Source organism: Oenanthe melanoleuca, chromosome 11, assembly GCF_029582105.1.
Source record: "Oenanthe melanoleuca isolate GR-GAL-2019-014 chromosome 11, OMel1.0, whole genome shotgun sequence".
Lineage (NCBI taxonomy): Eukaryota > Metazoa > Chordata > Aves > Passeriformes > Muscicapidae > Oenanthe > Oenanthe melanoleuca.
In genome coordinates, this window is record NC_079345.1 from 19,110,445 (window position 1) to 19,133,327 (window position 22,883).

Below are 22,883 nucleotides of genomic sequence, written 5' to 3' on the forward strand. Positions count from 1 at the left end.
CATGCTTGTGTCAGCCCTTGGTCTCAGGGTGGCTCAGAGGCTGTGTGGCACTCACAGTGCTTGAACACTGGGAAGTTGTCATTGATGTCAGACAAGGTGATGATCACTGTGGCCGTGCTGGAATCCCCAGAGAAACCCGGAGCATCCTTGGCTCGAACAACAATCTCATACGTTGACTTGGTCTCTCTGTCTAGATTGGGCTCCTTTGTGTAAATCACACCTGTGAAAAAATAATATAGATTTTGCAGCATGTCCAACATCTCTTCACTTTTGACAGCAAATTTTTGTCTTTTTTTTTTTATCTCCACACATTCAGCTTTAAGTACCAATTTTACAGTGGTATTTTTCAAGAAATGTTAGAAATTTTTCTGCAGGATGGAATATTTGTGAGAGTTTGTGCAGAATATTCCTTTTAATGGATCTTTGACCTCTTTACCTGTGTTCTTTGCTCTAGCAGACTAGTGTGGTTACAAGAGATACTGACATTGGTTTTAAAACTGGGCAAAATTCAAGCTAGAAAGTTTAGGAAAGCAAACAATTATTGATTACTGAATGCTGCTTCAGAACCTGTGTATTCCCTTTTCCTGTCTGGTCACTGGAACAGGAACTCAGCTCCTGGTCAGTCTTTCCATAAGTGGGAAAAAAATGACTTTTTATCTTTTAATTTTGTTCTTGGCAGCAGATATCCTGATTTTATTAGCTCGTTTCCAGATGCAGGCAGTAGCATTGTGGAGTGCGAATGAAAAACCTTTCTAATTAATATTTAAAATGATATTTTTGAATGATTAATCCTCTTTTCCAGAATGAAAAAAGTCTTAAAACTGTGTTTTCTTTGAAGGGTAGGGTATGGGCGAAGTGTAAGGACATTTGTGTGCCTGACTTACCAGAGTCATCAATGGTGAAATATTCACTTCCTGTGGTGACTTCGTAGGTCACCGTGGCATGACCTGACACTGTGGGGTCATCAGCATCCACAGCTGTCACTTTGGTGACTGAGGTTCCTAGGGAAGGATTTCCAAGGTGCTTATTAATATAAATAATTGTGCTTTTGGATGGCAGCCATGAGTGAGTGAGTGACAGAGGACATACCCACGGGGGACATCTCTGGGACGGAGCCATTGAACACCTTCTGCACAAACACAGGGGCGTTGTCGTTGATGTCATACACCTTGATGATGAACTTGGAGGGCTGCTCCAGGGACCTGTTGTTGGTCCTGTCAATGATGAGGGCTGTCAGCTCATACTCTGCCTTCTTCTCCCTGTCCAGCCTCTCGAAGGCGTAGACGTCCCCGCTGGTCTCCTCCACCTTGAAGATGGTGTTGGCATATTCACCCTTGATGATGTACTTGGCGTTGCTGTTCCTCACACTGGATGTGATCTGGAGGGAAAGTGTAATTCAGAGAGGTAAAGGTGGGGTCTGGCTCTCCCAGAGGATTCACACAGTCAGGAATTCCTCACCACACTGGGAGCCAGCAGCTGGGCTTTCAGGATGGCACTTCACCCACTCTGGAACCTGCTTACACAGAGCAAGGCTTTATCTAAATCATACCTCGTGTTTGCTAAAGGTTTAAATTGTCCATGCAGTCAACACTTACAAATAATTAATTAGTTGTGTCTGAAATAACACAAGCCACTATTCAGTTTGAGTTACTCTTGTTTGCAACTTTCTGCTGCCTACCAGGGGTTTTTGCTCAGTTTCATAGGATTACAGGAGGAAATCTATATTCACAGCTCCTGCCATTATTCAGCATTAGCCTCTGTTCCTTAGCATTTAGCAGAATTCCATAGCTGACAGCTTTCTTGTGCTCAGTCACATGCAATCCTCTAATAGGCAGTCTTCAGGCTCATCCTATGACAGGAAGGTGACATTTCCACCCCATAGATTTTAAAATTTAAGGTTATATGGTAAGGTTATAAGGTAAATATAAGGTTAAGTGAAAAAGGGATGTGATGGGAGGAATTAGCATTAATCAGTTTTAAAATATAATTTAATTCAATTCTAAATGCTTTTGCACACTACTTGATCTGCAGTTAATGCAATGATGCTTCCCCTTCTATACCCTCACACATACAGGGTCACTGCTAGAAGGTTTAAACCACAATTTTCCATGCACTATATCAGCATTCTTATTTCAGCCAGCTAATTATGATAAATTGCTGGATTTGACCAAGATTTTCCAGCCTTTTCTTACTGATGTTATCATAAATGTCACCTGTTGGGTGTTCAGGATTTGATTTATCCTGTAGCTGTCATTTACTGTTGAGCATTGTTTGAAACATTTAACATCTAAACATTTGTTTTCTCTTTTGAAATGTGTCTTTAATATTTCCACCCCTCATTCCTTAGTCATGCTGCTGGCTGCTGAGACTGCTGGAGAGCAGTTCACAACTCTGGAGATGCCACATGAGAAATAACCCCACCTTGTCTCAAAGATGCTTTCTTCTTCAATTTTAATGTACCTGTTCAGCATAAAAAGCATAAACTTCTCAGAATGCCTTTTCTGGTGCTGAGGATGAGCACAAAGGAAAGCACTGAGATGGTGCAAGATAAAATCCAAATGTGCCAGCACGTTCCTCAGCCCTGCCTTGCTGCTGCTGGGCCTGTCTTTGAAGGGTTTATCCAGGGCTCAGTGCTGCAGGAGCCACTGGGGATTGCGCTGCTGAAACATCCCAGAGCTGGACAAAGGGAATGACTCTTGCTCAGGACAGCTCCAGCAACAGAGGCTGCTGCTCAGTCTGGGCTGGATGGGTCTGAAATGAAGCAGAGATGCCCCGTGGTAGCTGAGAGGACTCTGTGCTGGATTTTGCAGAGCCAGCCCTGACAGATGTGAGAGCTGTCCAGGGCAGGGAAAGGCTCAGCTGCATTTATCTGCCAAGTGTCACAGTGCATCCCTTCAAAGACTGCACTGGAGAGCTTTCCCTGGGCAATATGCAGTTCATAATAGGCTTTTATGGGCACTGTCCTGAGGAAAATGAGTTTGCAAGCAGGTCAATGCTTGCTAGTATTTTTAAAAATTATCTGCTTTCGCTTTGTGCAACATTATTTCTGATTGTGTAACAGTATTTCAAAACATAGCACTCGTGTTTGGTGTACAAGCTGAGAGATGTAAACTGTGTTTTTGAATACAGATATTTTTATTTGCTGATCTCTGAGGTTTCAGAAAGAATCTCGTGCTGCCAGAAGAATCCTGACATGCATCAGGCACCAGACACCTTCCTAGCCATGCACCTGCAGGGAATGTGGCTGTTCCTGCATTTGGAATCTCCTCACTGCTATTCCCTTACATTCATTTGTATTCAAAGGAATTAAAATTCCTTTAGCACTGTTCTTCATTTACACTTTGCCCATGTTTTGAAGATTTTAACATGTTAATATGTGGGTATTAAGTCCCATTTCTATTTCCTTTCCATTTCTCCTGCCTAGACTGCAAACAAATATTGTTTTTCAAGATCCTCATTTGCTGTTTTTAGTCACTGCTCACAGGTTGCTGCTTACCTTGCCAACATGGTGTGGCAAAGGTGTATCAATCTCTTCTTTGATGTGCATTTGGTTCCATATCCAGTCTCTCTTCTGGCGTTTGTGGCTGACATCATTTGAACAAAGGTTTTGGGTTGGTTTCTGACTTCCTCCATCAGCAAATACTGGAGCCAAGAACAACGAGAAAAGTAGAATAAGGTGGCCCATCTTCTATCTGTAGCCTAGAAATGCAAAAATAAAAATAACAACAGAATCAGATTCAGCAGAGGGGGCACATGTAGAAGTACAATGGACACTCTTTCCATAGGGAAATTTGATCTCTTTGTTTCTTTTCATTGCCTCAGCATCAAAATGTGAAGGTTTCTTCTTTCTATGAAATAGTTTTAGCTGGATGTAAACTGTAAGAAAACAACACCACAAAGTGTTTCAGTTAAATAAAAAGTGGGTTTTGAGTGCTGGTACAAGAGGCACATCCCCCTGAGTGGCTGCCCTTGCTCTGAGGAGCAGATTCAGAGCCGAGGTCCCTGTTCTGCACAGGGCCAGGGCAGCCTGGCACCACAGCTGAGCTTAGCTCCACTTGGAATGGAATGTTCAGGCTTGACAAACCCAAATGCAGTGTTTTGACATGCCCCAACACAAAATATGCTGGAGTCAATAATTTGCTATGCAAAATATTGATTGAGAATAAAATATGAGTGTTTTTTTTTTGGTGGAAAAAGTTATTTGTGTGAAATTTTCAATCAATTCCAAGTATAATACAGCAAATTATTTTTCTTTAAGGGCTCATCTATTGATTCAACTCCTTGTCTTCTGAAGCTTTTGGAGACCCACATAAAGTTCCTTTATCTCCTGTTCCCAGACTTTAACATCTACAAAATGATAATTTGTGAAATGATTTTCAGGTGAAACCATATTTTTGCATCCTGTGTTAATATTAGCAAACTTTAGGCCTGACTTTCATATCTGAGGAGTTATTTTAATGTATCAAAGCTGATTAATTTTCTTACTAAATTTCCCGCTCCCAATATAAAGGACTGTCAGGGAACTTTAACACTCAAGTAATCAGACTTTAAATTGCACATAAATGACTTTCCATTAGCTTTCAGGAGCTGTCAGCATGCACATCAAAAATAAACCTGCTAATTGTGATGAGGAGTTGACATGACACAGGCTGCTAGATGCGAGATTAAATTAATATTTTCGTCAGGAAGGTGCTGAGACGTTTCCAAAATTACTCTTTGGTAACCAGGCAATCGATGTTATCCCATGGTGCAGCATCAATGTCAGTAAAAACGATTTTATTTACCATGAAATGTTGCTTTGCTGTACTTTTCTCTCTCCCACATTGTTGTACAAAAACTGAGGAATGTTCCTCCTTTGTGGTGTGTAGGAAGTGACCGAATAAGGTGCCTTTGAAGTTGCTTTTTGATAGACAGGCTGTGTTTGATAATTCTGGATTCAAACAAAGCCTTTTGATTTAGCTAGTTTTTTCTATTCTACGCCCTTAGCTTGACTTTGAATATATTTAGAAAAATGAGTATGATTTAGTTGTTTTTCTATACTTCACTTGTGTAGATGAATATTTTACAGCTGGAAACTGGAAGGCAGTGATATGGTTCTGCTGTGATTGCATAAGTCTGACCTTTATCCATGAAACCACAAAACATGATAACCAAAGGAAGCCACTGGGCAATGCCGAGCAGCACAGGCTGTGGTTTTGCCAAAGAACAGACTGAAGTGTTTAAAGAGACTTTTCCTCTCCTTCCTGTGCTGAGTGGGGCTCTCCTGTAGTGCTGAGCTGCTGCTTGGAAGTTTTAAAACAGAAAGTGCTGACTGAATTTATTTACACACATGAGCATTTCAGCTGAAACTTTATCTACCCCTTTCACTCAGCATGTCCATCTTTGTGTTTGCAGATTTTAAGGAGGCTTCAGTTCCTTTAGCTCCTGATTAATGGATTCCTTGTTAATACCTGTCCAACCTCCCTGGGAAGTGAATTCCTTGGGCAGGAGTTTGGAGATCCTTGGCTCTCAACACAGCTCAAACACAGACTGGGGTGGGAGAGCCTCTTGCAAAAACTGATTTCTGCTTCACCTTTGGTGTCTTTCTGTTGCTATGAGGCTCAGAAACAGCAAAAGAATACAGCAAAAGGACTCCTCTTCCAAGCAGCAGGAAGGAGTGATTTATTGAAAAGCCATGGCATTTATATCAGATAGATTGTGCAAAACAAAGTAGAAAAGACTCATTGGTCCAAGAAGGCAACACCTCTTTGAAAACATGCTTTGTGCAAAACATCATGGGGTGTTTGATGAGGGTCAACACCAGGTGTCTATCTGTGTTTTCTTTCTACCTTTCCTTGTTTTGTCTCTGAGAAAGATTCCCAGCCTGGGAAAGATTTAGGCTGGAGCTGAGAAAAGACAACAACCTGGGAAAAAAGCAGATTAGGTTCCCCACAAGCCTTCAGCAGTGTCCATGTCTTTCAAGCTGCTCATTTTGGGAAAATGATGGTGCACACTGGAGCTCTTTGCTCTCTCTTCTCCAGGGACATGGGAGATGCCTTGCCCTGTAGGACAGGCTGACCCTGGGGACATGTCCCCATGTCCCCATGCACATTTTCCAGCCTTTGCTGCGAGTCAGTCACTGGTTCCTCACGATACTCAGGAATTCCCCTCCCTGGCAGCACACACAGAGCAGGGTGGGATGGGGGCTCTGTCCTGGTGGGAAGGACACTTTCCCTTGACAAGCTGTACTAAATGCTCCCTTTTCTGGCCATGACAGTCTTCCTTCCCAGCAGCTCTGACCCAAAGTGCCAGAGGCAGCAGCACAAGGGAACATTCCCATGCCTGAGCAGGAGAGTGCATTCCCGTGGAGCCAGAAGCAAGAATTCTGAGGAATAACAGGGGATTATTAACAGGTAGGTGTTGGATCCAGAAATCTGGGATTTTTGGGCTTTCTGTGCTTTCAGGCAGTGAACCCCTGGAGAACACTGCTTGTGACCTGAGGCCTTGGAGAAGCTCCCAAATTTGAGTGATGGAGTTAAAGTCACAGGTGTGTAGTTAAATAGAAGTGGATTTTTAATAGGGGTCACTGAGGCACCCACCACCCTGAAATTAACCTGGAAGACAAAACAAGCAGGTGCAGCACAGATTTTTCCAGGTTCATGACACCCCTCAGACATCATGTCCATGCCCATCAATCTTCCGTTTGACCAGTTACACACCATAATGTAATTCCACGGGAATTTCTCAAAAATCAAACCAAACAATAAACCAGCCTGCACAGCCCAAAGGCTCAAGGCATTCTGATGAATTAGAGTATACACCACACCTTTAGCATCCCTCATTCTCCCACAAGTCAAACAATCATTTAAAAAAAAACCCCACCAAACTTTAAAATCCCTTTTGGAAACACAAAAAAGGTGGGGACAGCTTGGGAATGCAGATGGATCTGGATGCTCCTCCAGTCCCTCTGCACTGCCCTACACAGCCCCACTTATCCCTCTGTCCCTGGCTGATTAGCCCAACACTTCCAGCTTCTTTTAATCTAATCAGGGACCATAAATGTTCCTGAAAGTTAGCAGGGAATGGTTTATTCAAGCAGTTGAGTTTCTTACTTTGCTCTTAAATTTTCTTCCAGGAAATGATGGGCTCTCCCACCCATATTATTCATTTTATGGGTTGAATTATTTTAGCAAATAACTCTTGGTCTGCAGGGTACTATAGACAGTTAACTGAGAAAATCTGGTATTCAAAGTGATTTATGTGACACATGACTCATATAGTGCAGTTTCTTCTTCCAGACTGGGAGTAATTATTAAAAAATGTCGGGTGGCGATACAGACAATACTGTACTAATTAAAAGTTTGCATTTTACAGGTTGTTTTGGCAAGTAATCAACTGTTAAGGTGATGAACAGCTGTTATAAATACAGTCTCCATGTAATGAAACCACATAGGATGAAATATTCTTATGAACATTTGTGGTTTTTGGTTGTTGCTTTTTTTTCTGGTACTTGCCTCTCACCGAGTTTACTTCTAACTCTAAAAGTGAGTATTAATGCTTATGCAAGGTTAGTTTAGTTGGCAAAGAAATTTGTTCTGTACTTGTATGTTAAACAGAAGTTAAACCAGATTTCTGCATAGAGATTTTAGGAAATGAGGGACAGTTGCCTCTGAAGTGATGTATTTTCCTTGTTGATCATACTAAAACCTTATGCTCATATTTGAGAATTTTTCAGCATCCAGAAAAGCCCAAATAGTGGTAGAGTGATGATAATGAATATCCTGAGACAGAAATTTGCTAAAAGTGGAAAACCCAACACATTTTAAAAGGGTTGTGTCCATGTTGTTGAGATAATTTTCACAATTGATTGTGAGAAAGGCTGGAAATAAAGGATTATTTTCTCTTACTGGAATCTGAATGATGTAAATGAAATTAAAAACCCCATGCAAAAAAATTAGTTCTTCTTGGAGTAGACAGCACTGAAAAATTATTTTTCAGATGGAAAAAATATACTTTGATACGCTATCTAAACACCTCCAAAATTGCTGTGCTCAATGAAACCATGGCAGACACAGAGAGCAGAACCTGACCTGGTCTCAGGGAGCAGAATGACTCTGACCAGCCTGGCCATACAGAACCCATTTTAACATTAATTTCTCATCTGTAGGATGGGTAAGACCAAATGTAAACGTGTGAATGCAGCAAGCCCTAAGGAACAGAAAGTTAACACATCAAACACAGGAGGGTGATAAATTATCTTTCTCCTTTGCAGTGCTGTAGTTTTGGTGAGCAGGCAGAACATTATTAAAAGCAAAGAGCCTTAGCAATCCTTAACACTGCCTTCCAGGGGCCATGAAGGGCTGTGCAAACCCAGACTGACAAAGCTCCTCGTGTCTGATAAAGCTCCTCCTTGTAACTGCAGGCAGATAAAAAGCATTATCCTTTCCAGAAGGGGCTGAGATGTGGTTGTGGTGTCCTGACAGGGACCAGGGCCAGGAGTGACAACGCTTCAGGTTTTGCTGTCCCCAGTTCCCTCAGCCCAAAACTGGTGCCCATGGCTGTGCCCAGCACCCAAGGGAGGAGCAGGAGGTGTGCCCAGCTCTGTCCCCAGCTGTGTCCCCAAGCATGTCCCAGCTCTGTCCCTAGCAGTGTCCCATCTGTGTCCCAGCTCTGTCCCCAGGTGTGTCCCAGCTCTGTCCCCAGGTGTGTCCCAGCTCTGTCCCTCCCTGTGTCCCAGTTGTGTTCCCAGCTCTGTCCCCAGCTGTGTCCCAGCTGTGTCCTCAGGTGTGTCCCAGCTCTATCCCCAGCTCTATCCCAGCTCTGTCCCAGCTGTGTCCCAGCTCTATCCCCAGCTGTGTCCCAGCTCTATCCCCAGCTCTATCCCCAGCTCTGTCCCAGCTCTGTCCCAGCTGTGTCCCAGCTCTATCCCCAGCTGTGTCCCAGCTCTATCCCCAGCTCTATCCCCAGCTCTGTCCCAGCTCTGTCCCAGCTGTGTCCCAGCTCTATCCCCAGCTGTGTCCCAGCTCTATCCCCAGCTCTATCCCCAGCTCTGTCCCCAGCTCTATCCCCAGCTCTGTCCCAGCTGTGTCCCAGCTCTATCCCCAGCTGTGTCCCAGCTCTATCCCCAGCTCTATCCCCAGCTCTGTCCCAGCTCTGTCCCAGCTGTGTCCCAGCTCTATCCCCAGCTGTGTCCCAGCTCTATCCCCAGCTCTGTCCCCAGCTCCATCCCCACCTCTGTCCCAGCTCTGTCCCAGCTCTGTCCCAGCTGTGTCCCAGCTCTATCCCCAGCTCCATCCCCAGCTGTGTCCCAGCTCTGTCCCAGCTGTGTCCCCAGCTCTATCCCAGCTCTGTCCCAGCTGTTTCCCTGCTCTGTCCCAGCTGTGTCCCAGCTCTATCCCCAGCTGTGTCCCAGCTGTTTCCCTGCTCTGTCCCAGCTGTGTCCCAGCTCTATCCCCAGCTGTGTCCCAGCTGTTTCCCTGCTCTGTCCCAGCTCCATCCCCAGCTCTGTCCCAGCTCTGTCCCAGCTGTGTCCCAGCTCTATCCCCAGCTGTGTCCCAGCTGTTTCCCTGCTCTGTCCCAGCTGTGTCCCAGCTCTATCCCAGCTGTGTCCCAGCTCTATCCCCAGCTCTGTCCCAGCTGTGTCCCAGCTCTATCCCCAGCTCCATCCCCAGCTCTGTCCCAGCTCTGTCCCAGCTCTGTCCCCAGCTCTATCCCTGCTCTGTCCCAGCTCTGTCCCCAGCTCCATCCCCAGCTCTATCCCAGCTCTGTCCCAGCTCTGTCCCCAGCTCCATCCCCAGCTCTGTCCCAGCTCTGCTGTTACCTGTGCTCCCGATCCCCTCTGTGCTCCTGCCGGGGCTCCTGTGGGACAGGAGCTGAGGGCACCCAGTGACAACAGGAACTGGGGAGGTCCCCAAACCTTAGTGACCCTGGGAACAGCTGGCTGAGGACATCGTGCAACTTTTGACTCAGAGGAATAATTTCTTTTTTCATTTTCGGATGTGATCTGTGGCGGGGCAGAACTCAGTGTTTCTCTGTGCCTGTCACATGTCCCCAGCAAGGCACAGAGACCAGAACAAGCCTTTCCTGAGAACACTCTGCTGCTGGTTCCTGTCCTGACTACTGAGCTGATTTAATCAGGCCTCGTGCCTGACTACCTGGGGCTGGATTTTAGGTTGTCCTTTGTCTCCATTTTATGCATGTGGGAAGTGATTTCCACTGATGACTAAACAATCTGGAGTGCAAATGCCTGCCTGAAAACTGATTGAAAAATGACATTTTCTACTTGGGATAGTAGCTTTGAATGAACAGACACTTCAGCAATATCTTAAACTTGCTACTTTAGAAATACAGTGCTGTGAGCACTCCTGCTGCCTCTGGTGCTGCTCAGTTCTTGGTGTTGATGCTGCAGCAGTGTGTAAACACGGGTGAGCACATAATTCAGCACCTCTGATTTTCTTTCCAGGGAAAAGGAGAGTTAATTCTGATCTGAAATAGCTTTGTGATTTGAGCTTCAAGTTTCTGGTAGGTCTGGGGGAAATTTATTAATGATTGTTTTTCCCTGTCTATTCATCTCACCAGAAATTTTCTCCTGGATGATGCAAAATACAACTTCATCTCGTGGGTGGATGGAGTCCTCAGCTAGGACAGATTTTTCTTTTGGAAATTAAGAAATTTGGCTGTAAAAAACCTGCAAATACTTGCTTTGTACACAAAGGTTTATAGCCTTGGTGGGAAGCAGGCAGCCAAATTGTGCTCTAAGTCTTTGTGTTATCTGGGAAGAAAATGGGGGAGACAAGACCTGGTTTGGTGGTTTCTTTCCTCTTTTTCTTTTTCTTTTTCTTTTTCTTTTTCTTTTTCTTTTTCTTTTTCTTTTTCTTTTTCTTTTTCTTTTTCTTTTTCTTTTTCTTTTTCTTTTTCTTTTTCTTTTTCTTTTTCTTTTTCTTTTTCTTTTTCTTTTTCTTTTCCTTTTCCTTTTCCTTTTTCTAGCAGCAAAGTCACTCTCCAAGCTAGTGAGTGACAACTTGTGCTCTAAAGATGGGTCAGCAGCAAAAATGAATCTGCCCAAGGGTCCTCCCAGAGATGCTGAGACCCCTGCTTGCATTTTATTGAGTGACCTGCTGGTTTAAAGTGCTGCAGGGAATCCTGAGAGAAGGCAGAGTGTGAGCTGAAAATCAGAAATGCATGGTCCAAGAAGATTTTGGTTGTAAATAGAATGAGTGAGGAAGCAAGATCCATTTTGTTCCTTGCTGATAAATGTGATTGAGTTGAGAGAGTCCTGTCAGACAGTGAAGCACCAAGGCCCAAAACCTCAAAGGTGGAAGAATTTTTAACCTCTGCTGGTTTCTCTCAATTTCTAGTTAATGTTCTCCCAACAAGTTTTTCTAAAAACTTTCAGAAACATATTTGCAGTTTGGAGGGTGCTGTCTATGCTCTTACCTGACTTGTATCTGATAAAGAATGGATGAAATTATTGATTGAATATGTGTTTCTGGTGCAGGTTCAGATTCAATTTCCTGTCCACAAATACACATTTGTTTGGCTTAGATCTTGATTTCCCTTTGTATGACTCTGCACAGCTCAGAATCAGCTCTGAATTTGCCTTCTGTTAGAATTCAAGCAAACCTCAAAGAATCTCTTTTCCTGGGAAGATTTGGGAGAGATGGGTTGATAGACTGTGCCTGGTTATCCTGTGTTATTTTGGTCCTGCAGCATTTGTGGATAGTGTTAATTTAAATATGGAGATATCCTCAGATAAATGTCTGGGAATCTGAAACCCTTCTGCTTGTGGAAATGAATCCCTTTCATGATCTAATAAAAGAAGACCTGGAAAGTCTGTAAAAAAGTGTGCAAATTCCATGTTGGTTGAGAAAATCTAGGACTTATGTTTCTGTGTCATGCCAAAAATCTTACCCAGGAAAATGAGCCACCCCAGAGGGGCTGCTCCTCCAGAGCATGTGCACAGGCTTTGATTCCTATTCTCATTTTTAATCAAATCATTTTCCTGTCAATCTGTAATAATGTGGTTTTTATCTGAGTTTCTTTCTTGTAAATCTGGTAATTTAGAAGCAAATTAAATAGATGGGAATGTTACTGGACTGGACTGGACTGGACTGGACAGTTCTGGACTGTTCATGGACCTTAAGGAAGGACTATTTTTGGACTAGCTAAATTAATAATTCTTGAATGACTTCTGTTGTTGAAATGACTGTACTCTGGAACTGAGGGTTGTTTGCTGTGGCTGACAGATGTGAGGGAGGTAAAGCAATGCTTTGAAGCCATTAAAATGAGCAGTGACAGCATATATGGACTTTCTCCTCATCAGATTGGTGATGAGCTCATTGTTGGTTTAAATAAGTGATACTGTCCAGTCTTTCCATGCATAAAGCCTTTTACTTCACCTACAAATATGTCAGTCCAGAATAAAATGAGGGGTAAAATGTGCTTGAGCACAGTGCCAAGTATAAACACAGCTGCTGAAATATTTTGAAGCTCATTGTGGTTAAATTATTAAACCGATTTTTGGTTTTGTTTCACAGCAAATAAAAAATTATCATAAACAGAAAATTTTGGCTTTCCCTTAGTTGTTGACAGCATGGATCCCATGGAGTTTAAGGTGACAACTGTGCTGTGGTCCCTGGGAGCAGGTTTGTGAGGGCTGGGTGAGGAGCAGGGGTGTTCTGGTGCTTAGGGAATGTGCTCAAACCCACAGGCAGAGTTTGGGGGTTGGAACAGAATATTCTCACCTCATCATCACTGTCACACAGATTCTCTGCTCTCTGGCTTAGAGCATTCCATTTATTAAGATCAGAAATCCCACAACACCTATGACTGGTATGATTTATTTACTTTGCAGATGTTGCAGGGGTGAAACAAACAATCAAATGACAGACAATTTGCTCTTGGCCACACGTCTTGTGGTGACAGTTGTCAAATGCTGTTGAAGCCAGAGCCATTCTGGGGGTTAACTCTGGGTTCAGTGCAGCCCTTCTGCTCTGAAGTGAGCTGATAAGATGGGTGGGATAACCCTGCATGCATAGTTTGGAGCTGCAGCCATTTCCCCCTCTGAATTCCTTGTCCAAGATAAAGAGGAGGATACCTCCCATCTGGATTAATTATTGATAAAGACAGATGCTGAAAATAGTGATGAAATGCCAGCGTTGCAGACAGGCAAAGAACTTATTCCCTTCCTTGTATCCAAAAGCAAATCTCAGGGATGATCTGGGGTACTCCCCTGGGAAGGGGCTCTCAGTCTCACTGACATATTTACCTGGCTGTCGATCCAGCTTTTTTTCTTGCTTCCCTCTGAGCCAATTTCCTTTTGCTTACCCCAAACTGAGGGGGCTCAGTGGGACAGAGAAAGGTGCAGGAGCTCCCCTCATCCCCAGCACCCCCCACACTCTGATGCTGTTTGATTTTTGGGGAGCAGGAGGACAAGAGAATACTCCAAAAATTATCTGCTCATTCCAGTGTGGAAGTGGAATCGTTTGGGCATCTTGGAGGTGTTTGTGATCACTGAAAAGATTTCTCCAGCTCTCTGGGCAGAAGCTTTGCTCCCTACAGTAAATTGTGTGCACCATTCAGACTGGGTCTGTGTTGGTGCTTCCCCTGCTTAGCTCAGCTCTGCAGAGCTTGGCTGAAGCTGCCACTGGGTGTTTCAGGGCTTGGCCAAGCTGAAAGAATACAAGGTGTGTATAAGAATAATGTATTGAAGAGCTTTCCCCATTCCCCTGTGCTTCCACATAAATCCTTAATATCAGAGAGGCCTCCTAGCACAGAGCTCCAGCTGAGCCCCCCTCATTAAGGAAAAGTCCCTCTCCTTTGAGGAACCATTTGCAATAAAGATGATTTTTTAAAAAGTACAATGTGTGCTGTGTTTACAGCAGATAAGATTTTTTTCCCTCCATGTTTTTCTTTAACGAAAGCTCAGGAGCAAAAGTATCTGTGTGGAGCACAAGCACCATGCCCAGGTCACTGTAATTGGTATTTACTGCACCAACAGAAATCTGCAGCAGAGAAACCCTGCCTAGCTGGCTGTGTGTGCTCATTCCTTTGTCCAGGGTATTCTCTGGGGTAACTGAATGCATTAGTATTTCCTCTGAAAATTAATGCTGTGGCAGATAAAGAAAGCATGCACTTATACATAAATCTCTTGTTTTCTGTCTGGGCAAGAGGCTAAAAAAACAGGGTGTGTCTGGATAGGTTTTGTTAGTGCTCTGTATTTTTCTCCCTTTTTAGAATGTCTCATTCAAATGTCAGTTCATTCTTCTCTATTTCCTGCCCTTATCCAACAAGACTTGTAGACTTTAATTAACTTTAAGACCTTTTATGTCCATCCCTAGAGTTACAGTCCTTTCCTGGAACACTTCCATTGTATTATCTCCATGTGTTGTGAGTTGATGCAAATGATATTATTACTGCTCTTGTGAATTTACAATGAGTTTCTCAATAGTTTTAGCTACATCTTAGCTCTTGTCAGGAAAATTCCATCTTTAAATCAAAATAAAACTAGGGGAGCACATTTCCACTCTAATGCTCTGATAAAGGAAAGCTGGAGAGCCTGAAAATACAGGACTCTGACACAGGGAAGCTTAAAAAGGTGAGGAAAGCTCTTGTAAGTTATGTGACTCTTCTGTATGAATTTGTTTCTATGTGGGAGTGGTTGTGATTTAACAAAGATATTTCTTAAGCTGCAGTGGAACTTTTTTTTTCTCTTCAGAGACTTTGTAAGTGGAACATTTATTTCTGCCACAGCTCACGTTTTAATCACAGGCAGTGAACATCCCTTTCTGGTGGGAATAAACCCTTTCTCTTCATCTGAAGAAGCTGCAGGTCAGTCCACATTTGGCAGGTGATGCAGCTCATCACTTCACAGCAGGGAAATGACAAAATATATTCCACTGAGAAATGTGTCCCTTCCTTCCTGTTCGGGACTGAGGTCATATCCAAGTGCAGCTCAGTAATTCAGGATTGTTCTAATCCTAAACTTTTACCAGAGCTGCTGCTGGCAGATCCAGGGTAGAAAGCAAAGGTGTTTGCTAACTGGTGCTACAGAGGATGGAGCTCTGTGATGGTTCTGGCCCTGTCGAGTTCACATTTCTGTCTTTGTAACATGGACCCACTGCAAAAAGCATCCCAGCTCTCCTGCTCTCTGCTTTCTGCCCTCCCTTCTTAATTTGTGTGCTGGGGAAGTGTCTGAAGTGCACTGACCATCTGAATGGTACTAAAATGTGCAATCATTGTTTATGCTTTAATGAGAGCCTAAACCCCTAAATTAACAGCACTGAGCAAACAGCCAATATACACTAATTCATGGTAGCCTTGGGTTCCTCGAGGAGGTGTTGAAAACTCTGACACATTATTATTAATATTGATTGCTTGGCCTAATCCTAAAGTAAATCACAGAATTGTTAAAGCTGGAAAAGGCCTTTAAGATCATCAAGCCATGAGTGAACTGGTTCTCTTGCAGACAGATAATTTATATCTGAAAGACAATGGCAGCAAAAGCCAGAAAGATACAGGAAATCTCTTCTGAGCTCAGGTCTGGGGCTGGAGGTAGAGGGAGGGACTGTGGCACAAACCTAAAGCTCAGTGCCAGTGGGGATGTGCTGAGGGAGCTGAGCCCATCACAGGAACCATTCCCATCAATGGCAGGATTTCCTACCATCCTCAGGACAGCAGCCCTCGGGCTCCTCAGGCCAAATGCTTAAGGCAGGTTTGTGCTCCTCCTGTGAGGATTCCCAGAGCACAAACTCAGCAGATGGCATTGAAAAGGAAGGGGAAAAGGAAGACTGCTGCTACCAGAGCATTGCTTGGACATGTGGACAAAGGCAGGAGAAGGAATTCAGTGCATCCCCAGGTGGAAGAGGAGTTTCCCTTCCCACTGCCCTGCACAATGAGCCCAGGGTCCCCGTGCTGCATTTCCCACCTGGGCTCTGCCAGGGTCAGGGGCACCACCCCAGGTGCTGAGGGTGGCTCTGGGAGATGGAGGGTGCAGAGAAATGAGTGACTGCAGTGGGGACAGAGCCAGATGTGTCACTGCTGGCTTTTAACAGGATGTGTGACAGAAACAGAGGCCTCTGTCACCTCAAGTTGTGGCAGAGGGTGCTGGGGAAATTGTGCAGGAACAGAAGGGTCTTGGTGACAGCTGGGACAATAAAAGTGACTCTTTGAGTTTTGAAAATGAGGAATTTAAAACATTTTTGCCTTTTTGTTTTCCTCTAACTACGATGGTGCTCTGTAAGTCCTTCCATTTCAGGTAGCAATGCTGGGGCAGAACAACACTCTTTTCTCTCTGCTGCTCTTTGGGGAGGTACCTGTGCAATTTCCCTAGTTTGTCCAGGAACCATGCTTGCCTTTCTCTAAAATATCAGTCATTTTTCACTCTAAGTTTTGGACTTTTGTGGATAATACTTTATAAAACTTTCACATGCAGCTGCTCATCTATTGTAAGATATTTTCCTCTCTGTCTCACACAAAAATACTTGTCTGGAGAAAAGTCCAAAAGTCTTCCAGAGTGTCTGTTCACCTCTTCACTCTTTCTGGTTTATGGAAGTACTTTACAGGGGTATTCTCAGAGCACCAAAACTGAAGTGTAGGCAGTGCTAATGGATGGATAAGTTGCCCTTGTGCCCTTCTCCTGTCTTTGCCAGCCCTGGAAATCCCAGGTCTTGAGCTGCCCCAGGTGCTGAGAATGTCCTAATTGGCACCTGGGAGGTGCAAATCTCCCTGCCTGCCCAGCAGCAAATGCACAGATCAGCCCCATGGCACAAACATCTTCCATTTCAGGAGATGAGAGAACTTACTTAACACATTCAGCAAAAGCTTGTGTTCAAAATGCAGCCAGTTCCATTCTTATTGACAGATCTGAAATTCAGATGCAGATGAGTGGAAATCAAATGAAAGGGGCTAATTTGTATTCCTGCACTGGAGAACTGCAAACAGGTTGTTCCCAATTTTTTATTAATGTTTCATGTTCTGAGGGCAGCCTCACTGCAGAATTCAGGAGTGGTGTGCTGTGATGAGGAATTCATTCTGTGCAGGTCTCTGGGGCAGCTCAGGTTTAACCCTGGGGGTGGCTGGAGCCCCAGGAAAGGGGCTCTGTGCACAGCAAAGGGCACAGGGAGCTGTGGCACAGCCAGGGACGTGGCTCAGGAGGGAGAGCCAGGCTTTGGCACCCTTGGCTGTGAGGGATAAAAGCCCAGGGGCTCCTTGGCTGGGATCCCTCCTGGGAGGCTCCAGCTGGGGCTGCTCTGTGCTCCTGCACTGGGAATAAATGGCTTTATGGAATGAGGGGTCTGAGACTGCCATGGGAAACCTGGGCTGGCACTGGGCAGGAATCCTGGTCTGGTGGAGGGTGTGTGCAGGGAGCCAGCAGGACCTGGTGGGTCCTGGAGCTGGGAAGGGGCTCCCAGGGTGGGAGTGGGGCTGCCTGAGCTCTCCTGGGTGGCTGGACAGGGAACTTCCAGCTCACCTGAACTGCTGGGGCTTGGTTTGTAAACCAAGCCTTCATTTTGCACAGGTTTATTGCCAGCATTGCCTGCTGGGACCCTGGCTCTGCAGGGCTCAGTCCTGGGCAGGACACAGGCTCTGGACCCCTGGAAGTTCCCCACTGCACAGCTCCTGGCCAGCACAGTGACACTGGGTGCTTGTGTTCTGTGTTTGCTACACCTGCATGGCCCTTGGGGGAACACAGCCCTGAAGGGATGCCCACAGGGGGATCCAAAAACCTCTTCTCAGGGGTCAAAGGAGTGCCAGCTCTGTTGTCCAGCTCTGCCTGAGTGGGGACTGCTCTGCTGACTGTGAGCTGGGCACCTCCCTGTCCTAGCAAACCCCCAGTCTGCACAAATAATCCCTGTCTGCTGTGCCCAGGGCAGGAGGGAAAACCACGCACACCAGTGCCAAACTTTGAGGGGTTTTTGGTTTGTAAACTCACAAGGATAACAAGGGAAACCCATTTGTTAAAAAAAAAAAAAAAAAAAAAAAAAAGACACCGAGGTAGTTTCATGCCCAACAAATTTCTCCCAAAGGGAACCTCTTCTTTTCTTCCTGGCACTAACATTAGAACCTCTGAATTAAACTGCAGAACCTGAGCAAACCCTGGAATGATGATGAAAATGCAATGAAGATTCTTCACAGATAGCTCAGCTGCCAGAAAGAATCAGTTATCTTGATTCTGTGAGCCTCTGCACTTTTAGAAAACATATAGTGTTTTCTGGCCTGATTTAAGCCTAAATTTCTGTAGACACATACTCAGACAAGAAAAGAGAATTTTACTAAAGATTTTCTATGTTGAATTTGAAATATTAATTGAAGTAATAGATTTCTGGCTGGGAAGTGAAGTCCTTTGTTCCACAAGTGCTGTAATCCAGAGCAGTTTGTGAAGGATGCCCTGTGATTTTTAGCTCTATCCTGTTTTCAGAGCAGTTTTCCTCAGCAGAGGCAGGATGTGAAGCAAAGCTGGCAGCAGAGCTGTTAACTCTGCCCTGCCCCAGCTGCCTCTGCCCCCATCCAGCCTGAGCACACTGCTCAGGGACAGGCTCCTCTTCCAGGACACAATTTCAGTGTTAGCACTTGTTTTAAAAATGTTTAAAGAACAGTTTATGGTCTTCTGTTAAAGAGCAAGGCTTTGGGAAATGCTTGCTGTTGCATTGCAGTGCAGCTGTGGTTGAAAAATAACCCAGGTTTGTGGCTTTGTGGGCAAAGCAGGAATGATTTTTTAATTGAGTTTATCCTTTGCTTTCAATTAGTTTGTTTTATTGCTTGTAACTTGACATTCTTCTCTCTAGTATAATGTACAATTCTAAGGCTTTGCTATGTTAAATGCATCCTGTGTCCTTTTGTCCCGTGGGTCACCCTTTATTTAAGGATTAAAAGTACCTCCTGGAGATACCAGAGATAAATTTCAAGTCAGCATTTCTATGATTTTTTTTCTGGTATATGGGTTGTTGTCACCAGGCACAAATTAACCTAAGATGAGAAGCTTTTGTAAATCATTGGAGCATCTTTGCTTTTGTCTAACATATTTTCCTGCATGAACATCTATAATACTGTGTGCTTTTACAAATGCTGATCTAATGATTTATATTCACAGGAGGCAGGGACACATTGATTAACTATACCTTTGTTAACTGCAGAAACAGCCAACTTGGAATGTTTTGGGGAGCTAAGAATGCAAGAGATTTTCTCACAGAAATTCATCTTCTTCCATATCTTTTTTTTTCTTTGCATTTCTTTCCTTCCTTTATCTTTATTACTGTGTGACAGCCAGCACAGTGAGGTGCTGTGCACACTGACAGTCCCACTATTGCAGAATAGATTTCTTGCAGAAAAACCACTATCAGTTCATCTCTTATGCATAAATGCTTTGTCTCTGCAAGCTGTACAGGGAGCTTGTTAGTTCAGGGACCTGCTCCACTGGCTCTAGGACAAGATAAAAGCCTTTGCAACCAACTTTTTGTGTCAAGCCACTGCTCATAAAATAACTCATCAGAAAAAAAAAAAAAAAAGGGTCTTTTTGAGCCATTGAGATCAAGAAACCTCTGGAATAGGAATTGCTGGTCTTTTAGAGCAGGGTCTGTAAAACCTGGCACTCCAGAGTTAGGGTGCTAAAGTACCTGGGACACCTTCAGCTTGGGAGTTAGGAGATCCAGTCACTGACCTGAGTTTGTATAAACTCCCCTCTCAGCTGTAAACAGATATGCCAGAGCTGGCCAGTGCACACCATGGTCACCTCTTGGTCCTGGGCACAGGAAAGCCACCCACCTCAAAGACAGACCCCAATCCACCCCCACTTCAATAAAACATTTCCATCAAATCACAGCCCAGAGCACCCCTGCTCACTGCAAACAGTCCTGGAGCTGCACCTGTGACACCAGGAGTGAAATCCCCTCCTGAAGGTTTTACAGGTGCAGCTAGCAGCACAGCCTCCCCCTCTCTTCCATTATCAGTGAACATTGACAGCACAACCTTAACATTACAAAGCAATAAATAAATAAATAAATAAATAAATAAATGTCTCTTTTCTTAAAAACAAGCTAGGATTATTATGGTATAGCCCAATGAAACCAGAGATTTTCTTCTTCCAGTGACAATTGTAAACAGCTCTGCTGTTTGTACTCAACTTGGTGTGGGTACCACCAGTGTAAGGCACAAAGGATTTGGTGGGTATGTATAAATTCATGGCCCATTTGTTGGCATTTGTTAAATTGTTGAAGACATTAGAAAATAATTTGGGTGGAGGTAACAAACCCTTTGGAATGAACCTCATGGCTGAAGGACAGACAATAACATTTCTCTCTTACCCGAGTCCGAGGTGGCGGAGCTTCGGTCTGGGACCAAATCAGGCAAACTCAACCAACAGGATCCCAAAATGTTAAGCAGAATACAAAAAAATTAAGACCAAATAGAAAAATCCACTTCTCTTTTTGTGAAGCAATACTGGGAGTGTTCAGCTCCCCAGCCTCCAAGGTTTTCCAGCTGGGAGTCAGCCTTTTCCCATCCTGCATCCCGGCATCCTGTTATTGTTCCAAGTTTTAGTAATACAGTGCGAAGAGGGAGTGGAGGAAACAAGATAAACTTAGCCTTGTTATTGCTCTATCTACTTATTTGTTGCTGAACTCTAATGAGGGAACTGAATAAAAGGAAACTGGCTCTGAGAGAAACACCAGTTATTTGGTGTTGTTTTAGAGAGAGTTTCAGGAGCTAGCAAATATCTGAGAGGAACTTTTGGTGTCTGACACTTGATCAGCACAGGCTATGCCTGCTTTGCACAAACAAGATTTTCAAAGCAGTTTGGAAGTGTCCTATCTATAAGAATTTTTATATCTGGAAACCAAAAAGGTAGAGACTGTTAGTGAGACTGGGTTCCTGCTTAGCTCTGCCAGTGCAGGGTGTAGAGATGAAATTTCATGGTGTTTTTCACAGGTAAAGTGAAGACCCGAGGAGCAAGGCAGTGTAGGTAGGCCTTTCAAAAGGAGAAAATGTTCATAGCATCTTGATTTTGGTGAGTTCTAAATCTGGAGACCACTCAGGGCACACAGAAGAGGAAGCTTCAGTGTTAAACTAAACAAAAGGGTGTAGCTCTTGGCATTGTGCACTACAAATGAAAGGATTTTTTTCACTAAATAATGCAGAAGAAAACTGAGACGTCCAGGGCTTACTCAAAACACAGTCTTAGAAACGACTTACAATAAATGTAGGCAAATGTTCAATGTATCTTAAGCAAGACTTTAATAATTTTAATTATTGAATTAAATTTTTAATATTATTCCACAGTTAAATACTCTCTTGCCCCTATTTGTCATGGCAGTCCAGCACAGGTGGTGGCATTGATTTCCTGCCTTGCCAAAGGCTGAGGTTGGTCAGATTGCTTCACATTTTTACAGTGTACAGCAGTGAAGATGAATGGCTTCTGAAGGAATTTGTTACGTTAATTATTAAAAAAAAAGGAGGCATTTTTCAAAGTCTTGTGTAAGGAGCTCAGAGTCCAGTTTCCTTGCAGGAAAGTGAGATGTTAGATGAGCTCCTGCTGGGAGAGGAGCAGGGAGATGCTGATAGGGGTTTCCAGGGGAGTGCAGCTCTCTGGTCAGCATGCAGCTCCCTGATAATCTGGTGCCCACAGCAGATAAGGTGCCCAGACAGGATTTACCCTTGCAAGTGGCTCCTGCTGCATTTCCAGCCCTTTGTTCCCATGATGTCCCCATGTGGGCTGAGGCTGAGGGTGACATTCAGAAAGCAGAAGGGGAGGGAGTCAGAGGAAAAGAGGAGACCCCAGGGCTCCCTGTGTGCCCTGAGGCCACAGGCTGAGGCTGTCCAGCTCTGTTCCACTGCCTGCTAAATTACCTTCCTATTATCTGATCTGCTTCATCTCCCCCAAAAAGTTCAAGGCAAGAAGTGAGAAAGTTTCTAAGGCCTTTTCAAATCCTCTGCTTCAGAGCTCGACAGAAAACTGAAAACCTTTTGTAAGTTTAAGAGGAAGATATTTCCATTGAAATTTTAGAGACCTGATTCACCATCTAAAACCTCCCCACAATGCTTTACAGATTTCATCTCTGCTGAACTGGCTCTTTGGGTTTCCTTTCTGGCTATGAGGAAAGGTCCACTGAGATTTTATGGAAAAAACCCCAATTCTTGCAGCCCCTCCCACCAGCAGCAGAAATGGTTCAGGGTGCCTGTGCCCTTGGGTCCACCCCAGACATTTGTCCTGCTGTCCCTCCTAGGCAGTGAATGTCACCATGTCCTAAAGCTGCTGACACAAAATGCTGGCAAGCAGGATTCCTTGTAGATCTTAGACTTTCAGACTTTATCACTGGGGCCAAATCATAAGACTTTGGAAAAATTCCTGGTGGCTCATGCCTTTTGCAAGCCAGAGGGTAATGTTTCAAAAATATTATTAATTCACAGTAAGTTCTGCTAATGAGAAAACTCCTTTGCATGATCAGACAACATTGGCAGACATAATTACCTCTTAGTTGTGTGATTTTGTGTATGAAGAATTATTTAACAGGCCAGCTTGTGGAATTGAAGGGAACAGGTAAAAAATGAATAGAAACCTTAGCACACACTGTGTGACTCATGCATGGAGATGGTGGCAGGAGCAAAAGGAGTGATAATTATGTACCTGGCATTTCACAGTGTTTTCCTGCCATTCCTTTCTCCAGATGGCATCAGGCCCTTTTCAGCTCAGCTCTGCTGTATGAGTTTTCTTCCATGTTATATCCAGCTGCCCATACTGGATCATTTGCTTCTTTCCAGTGCTTTTCCCACAGATGTTCATTAGCTGCTGCTTTGGGGCTCTGTGGCACCTGGGTCAGATATGTCTGGTTCAGATCAGCATTTCTTTCTGGGAAACTTTGAGTTTAGCCTGTGTTATTGAAATTCTGGAGTCTGAGCAATTTGCCAGACTA

The 22,883-nt window shown here is 44.2% G+C and overlaps 1 protein-coding gene across 1 annotated transcript in view; it reads right to left on the bottom strand.

The window, feature by feature from the left end:
• CDH5 (cadherin 5) overlaps positions 1-20,515 on the bottom strand; it is a 29,839-nt gene extending 9,324 nt beyond the window's left edge. The window contains exons 1-5 of the mRNA XM_056500617.1: positions 20,280-20,515; positions 3,497-3,699; positions 1,090-1,378; positions 885-1,001; positions 56-220 (exon numbers count right to left, since the gene is read on the bottom strand). Of these exons, the coding sequence (XP_056356592.1) occupies positions 56-220; positions 885-1,001; positions 1,090-1,378; positions 3,497-3,685 (760 nt within the window). The 5' untranslated portion in view covers positions 3,686-3,699; positions 20,280-20,515. The remainder of the gene's footprint in view (positions 1-55; positions 221-884; positions 1,002-1,089; positions 1,379-3,496; positions 3,700-20,279) is intronic.
• Between the last annotated feature and the right edge of the window lie 2,368 nt (positions 20,516-22,883).